The 10,000-nt window shown below is 36.8% G+C and overlaps 1 protein-coding gene across 1 annotated transcript in view; it reads left to right on the plus strand.

Moving 5' to 3' along the window:
- Positions 1-3,771: 3,771 nt before the first annotated feature.
- The window catches only part of LOC136040282 (uncharacterized), a 16,320-nt gene continuing 10,091 nt past the window's right edge, over positions 3,772-10,000 (plus strand). Inside the window, exon 1 of the mRNA XM_065724529.1 lies at positions 3,772-3,985. Coding sequence (XP_065580601.1) covers positions 3,774-3,985 — 212 coding nt within the window. The 5' untranslated portion in view covers positions 3,772-3,773. The remainder of the gene's footprint in view (positions 3,986-10,000) is intronic.

The raw sequence follows: 10,000 nt of genomic DNA on the forward strand, positions 1-10,000 counted from the left end.
CGTGCGAAGCCTATGTAACACGCGAAAGTACGGTTGTATTGTCCTAAGCTTCATAATTTTGAACCAATCAAAGGAAAAATCTAAATACTTCGCTTTTTCCTCGTCAGGGGGTGGGGTCCGTTTTCTAAAATGACCTTATTTTCATACCTCATTCAAGTACTTTCTAAATAAGATAAAAATAAAATCTTATTCAGTCAAGTTTTTTGCGCGTGGAAATGGGGGATTTCTATGCTACTGAATGTCATAATTAATAGAAAAAAATCTTACCTCTTACTACATAGCTTTTCCTAATTTTTTCCTTAATTCTATACTGATCAATTACAGTTTGAGTTACTTTAAAAAAAAGAGAGAAAAATGGCTAAATATCGAGTTTAAAAAAATATATCTTAATTTTTGGAGTTGGAAAAGTCTCAGAAATTCTTCCTACATCTCTGTAGTTTTTCTGTTTTCTTACTTAAACAATAGGTTCTATCACTATCTTAACTCTATGACTATCTACCTTGGTTCTACTGCCCTAGGAATGACGCATGGACGGATAATAGATAGACATGTCTATTAACAAATGAACTAACGTCATTTTTATATAATCCTAGTAAGGGGGGGGGGATTATCGCCAGGTTTGCTTCTCATTCAGTTGGACTATCTCTCTTGGCTTTTTCTACAATGAGACATGATGACCACAACAATGAATTTGATTTTAATTCAAATTCTAAATTCTCCACATAGAACAAAACATTTAATTTTAATCCAAATTTTTGGTCCTTGAAAATAGGTCAAAGTAAAATGTGGTAGAAAAAAAAGAAGAAACTCTTAACGATGTGGTTTGATTCATTTATCATTCAATCCTGTTTTTTCTTCTTTTTTTGTCAATGAATTTCAGTTTTGGTTGCTCTTAAAAAATAATTAAATATTAAGTATAACAAATCTTTTAATCCTTGAAATTGAACAGATCTCTTGAATTCTTCCTACTTCTTTGAAAGTTTTTTTCCGTTTTTCATCATCAGGAGGGGGAGCGGTTATTAAAAGGACTAAACACCTCTTCCAAAAATTTCCCAGATAATGGGCTATAGTAGAATATCACGAGAGAAAGGAATTCCACTTTCCAAAAGGAACTTAACTAAATGTCAATTAGAATGTCACAAAATATTCACAAAATTTTAAGTAAGCTCTCCAAAGAAATTTTCCAAAGTTCATTTTCTGGACTTTAAAGTGTGCGTGAGGACACTGGGATAGGTAGTTCCTTTTTAGGATTACCCCTAAGGAGCCACAAGGAAATTTAATAAAAGCGCATATTTTAGGAAAGGAGTCCTTTTTTTCAGGAAAATACCTCTGGCTCCATTCCTAAAGGCTCTACTTCTCTCTCTTTGTGCCTAGAGATCCTATGTAGGTACTACGTATGGTAGCAGCTTGGATGACGTAATTCAGTAAAAGTACTAGATGTGTAGTAATTCTATATGGCTCTGGCAATTCTATAAAGGCACTATAATTCTATAGATTCTATGCTATAGAAACACAAAATATTCTTACAGCTTGACTGTTGTGGATCGAATGCTCTGATCCGTGTTTTTGTATCTTATTTGGGTCAGTAGGTAATTTCGAGGTTTTCTTATTTTCAAACTTCGTTATATCTCCTTTTTGGAATAGAGAAAGAATTATAACTTGAGCTTTTAAATTAAGATTTCGGTTTTTCGTATCTTGGAGGTTAGATTAAAAGTTTTATTGACGAACAATGATTCGCAAATAACAATAGAACAGTTTACAGATATCCTTAGCTACAGATATCTTTTTGGATATCTGTAGCTAAGCTCAAAGAGTATTGGTAACTTTTAAGAGTGGGAGCTGGTGCTAGTGTTGACAAAAAAGGCTATCAGTGCCATCTAGTGTTTGGCAATACTTATTACTACCCTAATTTTATTAATTACGCTTAATGAACCAATTATTCGGTACTTGTATGATATAGCATCGACCTAATATTCTTCATCAAAGTAGAACCTGTTTCTCTGAGGCTCAATCCTAATGAAATATACCTTAGTATGATTAAAATATAACATTTTAGAAATGAATTTTGGGCTATATATATGCACATTAAGGGGGGGGGGGTAAAGTATATCGGGTCTACATGCCTAATGTGTTAGGTATAATTATTCTGCTTATTATGAAATGAGGATTGTTTTCTAGCGTCACACTGACCAAATATTTTGCCCCCCCCCCCCCTCTTACCCCTAATGTGCAAATATACAGCCCAAGCTTTATATGTCCTATCTATTCTGTCGCTTCTCTTTGTCTTGTCTCACGCTATGCTGAAAGAAACTAACGGAAAAAACCGGTTCTATAATGCCTCAATGGCTGAACAACTTTAGTGTTTGGGGCTATATCATGCAACTACCAATTATTCTTATTATAACACTGAGAAAAAAAATGCCTAGTGGCAACAAACGTTAGATGGCGTTGATAGTCTTGTTCTTCGACATAAGTGTCAATTCCCAGCATGACTGGCAGGTGGGGTAATTATGAGAGGATCGGGGTACTTGACTCTCCTGACATGCCAAGCTTCTACAATTAGATTAGTTCAACTATTTTGCAATAATGACTAAGTCGATGAACTGATGTCTGGTGAAGTTCAGCTTTGACTAAATAAAACCCACTAAGTGTACAAACGCAAGACAAAAGGATTTAAAGGTGTTACCATGATAAAAGCCACCATTCATGTGGTAATTGTTGGCCGTTAGAGGTTGCCAACAGAGGAAATTTTACAGAGGCAATAGAAGGTGGCCTATCTGTTTTTAATTTGTCATATTTGTAATTAATCAATCGAGAAATACTTTATTATGTTTTATTTGGATGGGGTTAGAGGTAGAGGTAAAATCTTCAAATCATTTTTCCTGGCATAATCTAGGATGTAGATCTTTTTCTGAAACTGTCACTCATATAGGTAGCCTAGCGTGTTTTTTCAAGAAAAGTCTCTCTTCTGTAGCTGCACATTACGCCCCCTCATTTTCACTATGGCTAAATTCCCCTCTTAACGCTTTCTGGGGTGCTGAAATACTCTCGGCAAGTAAGCCATTAACCTTAGCCAATTAATCTGAAGAGGAGAGTTAAGTAAAGGGCCTTTCCAAGTTGTTCGTTAAAGCTTTAATGACTCAGTTTTGAGCTACTACCAAGAGCTTAGGTGAGTTAACCATCTTGCAACTTAATGTTGAGCTTGTGCATTGGCCAAAAGCGAAAGCTTTTGTCCTTTATACTCCAGAACGTGACCTTGTATTCATGTTTGTGTGTGCATTTGTGCGTTCCATATCCAGTCATGGCCTGTTAGTTGTACCTTGTGTCTCTTGAAGCTTTGTATGTGTCAAAAATAGGACTGCCCAGGTTTTTTGTGTTTATTTGATTTTCGGCCCCCGCTTTTTTAGTGTCCCTTTTATTTATTTTTATTTTTTTATTTATTCGTGTTTTTTGTGTAGTTATACCATTTCTTATCTTTTTAATTGACAATTTCTAATTAAATTATTGACTGGTGAATGATTATTCATTCTGATTTATGTTTTTTTTTTGTAGTTATCGTTTGGTATTCTTTGCAGTTTTCCTGTTTTCGTTTTTTTTTTTTTTTTTTTTTTTTTTTTTTTTTTTTTTTTTTTTTTTTTTTTTTTTTTTTCTGACTCCAGAACTCGATTGGCCCTTCTGGGCTTGTGATAGTGATTTTTGTAATAAATATGACATTATAGTAGTGATTAATTGTTCTCTTGCCTCTAGCAAATTTAGGGAGAGCCTTTTTTCATATGTTTTTCTCACTTTCAGCTGAGGTGGTTGACATTTTGCTGACCGTGGAAGATTCTGACTCAATGGAGGCACAGAAGGATATGGAGCCCCCTCCAAAGAAGCAGATAATACCGGCTCCTCACAAATTTCGATGCGAAGAGTGTTTCGCCCTCTTTCAGAGTCGTTTCTCAATGCTCATGCATATAAAGCTTATTCATCTGAAGCTTGGGAAGTAAGTGTTTTATTTATATGATATTTAATATAATAGCCTACTAATATTAGGCTGTAGAAGCATTAATGTGTATTCTTACTCTTTGGATCAACTAGGGAGGTGCTTAAAATCAGCTTGTAGATTTTCAAAGGCGCGTTTGTTTTACAGTAAAAGAATTTTTTTATTAAATTGTTGAACCTGAGGAGGCAGAGGCTTGAGAATCATAAGCCCAATTTTGTCGCTTAGAATCTGTGTGGCTTAAAGTCAGTTTGTGGGTTTGCGAAGGGATATTTGCTTCACATGAAATTTTGCGGATTTGCAAATGCGTTTTTTCTTCACAATATAAGAATTTTTGATTGAACTATTGAACCTAAGCAGGGAGACACTTGATAATGTTGAGCTAAATTTCGTCAATCGGAATCTATGATGATTCAAGGCAGTTTATGGGTTTACGAATGGGTGTTTTCTTCACAAGAAGACTTGGCCATTATTAGAACGAATAATGTGGTTATTAGAGCGAAGAATGTGTGCGCATCTCTGGCTGAACGACCCTCTACGTAATTGTCAGGTACTTTTTGATCAAGCCTTACTGAATTATGTAGCAAATTAGTACTGTTTAGCTTACGCTGTAAGCCGAATCAGCTTAAATTATAATCTGAATTAGCTTAGGCTTGGCTTGTTCAGTCCTCTGTACTGTACAGTTTTTTCATATTTATACCTACAAGCCAAGAATGGTCTCAAGAAAAGCGTTGGTAAAGCTTCATTCTCACTTCTCTTATAGATTGTGATGTGATTGTTGGAGATGCTCTGTTGTGGCGGTAAATATGAAGGAACCTAGCAAGTGAAAGTAAAGATGTCTATATTGAAAACGAATTTTCGAGCAAATGTCAGATCCGAGAAATACATTTCCTTTGAAAAAGGACTAAATATAACCCTCCTCCTGAAGGCTAATTTTATATTATTTTTCGTTTAGACCCATGGCCGTATCCAGGGGTCCAGGAGGTTTGATCCCCCTCCCCCTGCAGCATTTGTCTGATGCGTAAAAGTTTAAATTTTTTGTACCCCATACACCGAAAAACAAATTCTTGATGCGACCCTCCTTAAACCTGTATCATCATTTCAGTATTTTAACAGCAATTATTTAAGATTTATTTTGAATAATTTCTCTACAAAGTTTTTTTTTGTCTATTTTTGTATTTTGCATCAGGGTAAAAGTATATTTTTGTTTATTCGCCATTTCGAAATTTTTTTTTTTTCTTTGAAAAGTACTTGTTATAATTCTTTTGGATTAAATAATATAATTTGTATTGGAAAACCCGAGGGCTATACACAAAAGTCGTAATTACATATATCTCACTGTACTACGTACTTCTCTTTGTCACGTTTGCGGAGTCGTTGACGTAAGAATGCCAAAAAGTAGCTCATAGATATTTCCGTCCTGTCAATTGACCAAATTTGAGATAGCTCACTGCACCTCAGGAGAAAATGGCCCAAATCATTCTCATTCGCCTGGCATAGGTTTATTTCTCTCTAGGGTATAATATCTTATCCGATTATTCGTTCATTACAAAAAAAGAATCGTCACTTTTTCATAAAAATCTAAGTAATTTCAAGCTATATTTCATCGTTCAGGAAACGCTCCTTTAATCTAAGTGTAAACAAAGGAATGTAATAAGACCCATGAATACCTACGAACAGTTTTTTAGACTTAAGGAGCTATCCAAGGGGCAACGATGCCGAATGCTCGACCAGGGTGACACAAAAAGTACCAACTGGCTGGAAGCGCATTACACTCATAAAACACTTCAAAAAAGGGGATAAAACACTACCTGGGAATTGGATAGGCATTGGTGAGTCATCCATACCTGGTAAACTTCTTGCGTTGAAAATCCTCCACAGAATACAGATTCCACTCGACAAGTAGTTGAGAGAAGAGCAACATGGCTTTAGACCAGGACGCTCCTGTGCCAAAACAAATTGCACATAGCATTTATAGACTTTGAAAAGGCCTTTTACTTGCTGCATCATGAGACTCTATGGGAACTACTAACCGTTTATGGGATCTTTGAGAAATTGGTAGCCCTCATAATGGCTCTATCCGAAGACTCTGAATATTGTGTTAAAACGACAGAAACAAGGACAAGATACTTTTGTGTCCTTTCTGGTGTTAAACAAGGCTGTGTTTGTCACCTTTCCTGTTTGCCCTCGTTTGGAGTGGGAGGATTTCATAAATAAAGATTTAAAGGAAATAGGAATTTCCTGGGAGGGTGTAAAGAGGGAGGCCTTGAATAGATCCGGCTGTAGGAGGAGCGTGCGTAGCTGTGTTGGCCTCAGGTGGCTTGGTGCTGCGGTGAGTTATTAGTAGTAGTAGTAGTATAGTAGTAGTCTTGACCATTTGCTTTGTAATACTGGCACCAGAAGCATATAATTAAACGTAGAACACCAAATTAATGATTTAGACTTGGCCACGATATCACGCTCATCGTGTAAACAAAGACTACAAGAATTACTTGAAACTGTGCGTGCCCGAAAGACGAATTCTAGTTTTCGAGAATACATGTCTCCAGAGAATATTATCCATCGATATAACATCCATTGATCACTAAAAGTCCCTAATGAGAAGGTGAGACGGATGACCGGACAACCCATAGTGACGGTATCATTAGAACACTTCGGTGGGAATATTTGATGCATGTACTTTGTATGGATGAATCCTGGATCCCAAGAGCGACGTTCCAGAGACAACCCGAAGGAAGAAGAAGAAGAGGCAGGCCGCGCAATACACTCAGGTGCACATATTAGACAGACCTGCGAAACATAAATGCTTCCATTCAACCGACGTGGGAAGATGTTCTTGCTGCGGCAGACATGAGGGATAACTGGTGGCAGCTTGATTTATTTATTGATAAGTGGTGTAAGAAAGAGAATAAAAATAAAGGGCTTTCAAAGTTGAAAGAATTTAATTATTAGTAGAATACGAAATAAAATATATTCTAACTTAAAAAATAGTAACACTAAATCATTATTTTATAATGCTAAGATTAAACAACCAATTGCTAATCTACAGAATGAATTTGTAATAGTGCCGGTGGATAAAGCTAATATTAATTTTGCCATAATTTGTCAGAAGTTGTATGTGATATCTTAAAAAGGGAGTTATGCACAACTTATGTTACGAAAAGGTAAATTTAGAGGCTGAGAATTTGATTGAAAAGACTGAAGAAATGCTTTTAAAAATTTTAATATTAAAATAAATGACAATGATAAAAGTTCCCTTTCCTATATTGGACTGTAAAATTTCATAAGAATCCCCCTAAACCACGGTCTTATTGCTGGAGCAGCTAAATGTCCAACCCGCATTGCTGCTACTGACCTCTCTTTAATTTTAAAGGAAATTATAAATAAACTTAAAATCTATTGTTCTGGTATTAAAAAATTTTCGAATTTTAATCCATATTGGAGTGTTAATAATTCACTGCAGGTGATAGATTCTTTAACAATGGTTTCAGCTAAAAGAATTGAGTCTTTTGATTTGCGACAATGTATACTGATTTATCACTTAATTGTGGTGTTAGATAATTTAAAAACGGTTATCAAGAAATCTTTCCTCTTATCTAGTAAAAGGTTCTTAAAATAGACACTTATAATAAAAAGCTATATGGACAAATTGCTTTAAGACTACAGTTAGCTTGAGATGTTACACCTTGGATATGATTTTTATGGCACTTGGTATTAACCAAGTGACATATAGCAATCGCCAATTCTGTCGGTCTGTCTGTTGGTCTGTCGGTCTGTCTGTCTGTCTGTCGGTCCCGGTTTTGCTACTTTAGGCACTTCCAGGTAAGCTAGGACGATGAAATTTGGCAGGTGTATCATGGACGGGACCAGCTTAAATTAGAAATAGTTGTTTTCCCAATTTGACCAGCTGGGGGGGGGTGGAGTGGGGGGGCTGGTTAATTCGGAAAAAATAGAAAAAATGAAGTATTTTTAACTTATGAATGGGTGATGGGATCTTAATGAAATTTGATGTTTGGAATGATATTGTGTCTCAGAGCTCTTATTTTAAATCCCGACCGGATCTGATGACATTGGGGGCGTTAGAGGGGGGGGAACCTAAAATCTTGGAAAACACTTAGAGTGGAGGGATCGAGATGAAACTTGATGGGAAAAATAAGCACAAGTCCAAGATACATGATTGACATAATCGGAACGGATCCGCTTTCTTTGGGGTAGTTGGGGGGGGGGGGGTAATTCTGAAAAATTAGAAAAATGAGGTATTTTTAACTTACGAACGGGTGATTGGATCTCAATGAAATTTGATGTTTAGAAGGATATCGTGTCTTAGAGCTCTTATTTTAAATCCCGACCGGATCTGGTGACATTGGGGGGGACCTAAAACTTGGAAAAACACTTAGAGTGGAGGGATCGGGATGAAACTTGGTGGGAAAAATAAACACAAGTGCTAGACTCATGATTGACATAAACGGAACGGATCAGCTCTCTTTGGGATAGTTGGGGGAGGTTATTTCTGAAAAATTAGAAAAAGGAGTATTTTTAACTTACGAACAGGTGATCGGGTCTCAATGAAATTTAATATTTAGAAGGATATCGTGGCTCAGAGCTCTTATTTAAACTGGACCAGATCTAGTCACATTGGGGGGGGGAGTTGGGAGGGGGAGCCTAAAACTTGAAAAACACTTAGAATGGAGGGATCAGGATACAACTTGGTGGAAAAATAATCACGAGTCCTAGATACATGATTGACAGAACCGGAACGGATCCGCTCTCTTTGGGGTATTTGGGGGAGGGGTTAGTTCTGAAAAATTAGAAAAAATGAGGTATTTTTAACTTATGAACGGGTTATCGGATCTCAATGAAATTTGATATTTAGAAGGATATCATGTCTCAGAACTCTTATTTTAAATCCTGACTGGATCCGGTGACGTTGGGGGAATTTTGGGGTGGGGGAACCTAAAATCTGGAAAACGCTTAGATTGGAGGGATCGGGATGAAACTTGGTGGAAAAATAAGCAGAAGTCTTACATACGTGATTTACATAATTGGAGCGGATCCGATCTATTGGGGGGGGGGGGGTCAATTCTGAAAAATAAGAAAAATGACGTATTTTTAACTTACGAAGGAGTGATCGGTTCTTCTTGAAACTTCATATTTAGAAGGACCTCGTAACTCAGATCTCTTATTTTAATCTCAACCGGATCAAGCGTAATTGGGGGGGGGGCGGAAATCTTAGAATATACTTAAAGCGGTGAGATCTGGATGAAACTGGATGGGAAGAATAAAAACCTGTCTAAGATACGTGACTGACATAACCGGACCGGATCTGCTCTCTTTGGTGGAATTGGAGGGGGGAGGGTAATTTTGAAAATTGAGGTATTTGTAACTTACGAAAGGGTGACCAGATCTTAATGAAATTTGATATTTAGAAGGATCTTGTGCTTTAAAGTTCTTATTTTAAAATTCGACCAGATCCTGTGACGTTGGGGGGAGTTGGAGGGGGAAACCGGAATTCTTGGAAAACGTGAAAATTGGGTTATTTTTATCTTATGAATAGATGATTGGATCTTAATGAAATTTGATTTTTAGAAAGAATTCATGTCTCAGAGCTCTTATTTCAAATCCCGACCAGATCGTTTGACATTGGGGGGAGTTGAAGGGGGAAATCTTGGAAAAATACTTGGAGTGTAGGAATCGGGATGAAGCTTGGTGGATAGAATAAACAGATGTCCTTGATACGTGATTGACAGAATCGTGCTGGATTCGCTCTCTTTGGGGGAGTTGGGGGGAGGGTTCAGTGATTTGGCGAGTTTGTTACTTCTGGACGTGCTAGAACGATGAAAATTGATAGGCGTGTCAGGGAGCTGCACAATTTGACTTGATAAAGTCGTTTTCCCAGATTCGACCATCTTGGGGGCTGAAGGGAGAGGAAAAATTAGAAAAAATTAGGTATTTATAACTACGAGTGGGTGATCGGATCTTAATGAATTTTGATATTTAGAAGGACATCGTGACTTAGAG

The sequence above is a fragment of the Artemia franciscana genome, chromosome 20 (assembly GCF_032884065.1).
Source record: "Artemia franciscana chromosome 20, ASM3288406v1, whole genome shotgun sequence".
Classification (NCBI taxonomy): Eukaryota; Metazoa; Arthropoda; class Branchiopoda; order Anostraca; family Artemiidae; genus Artemia; species Artemia franciscana.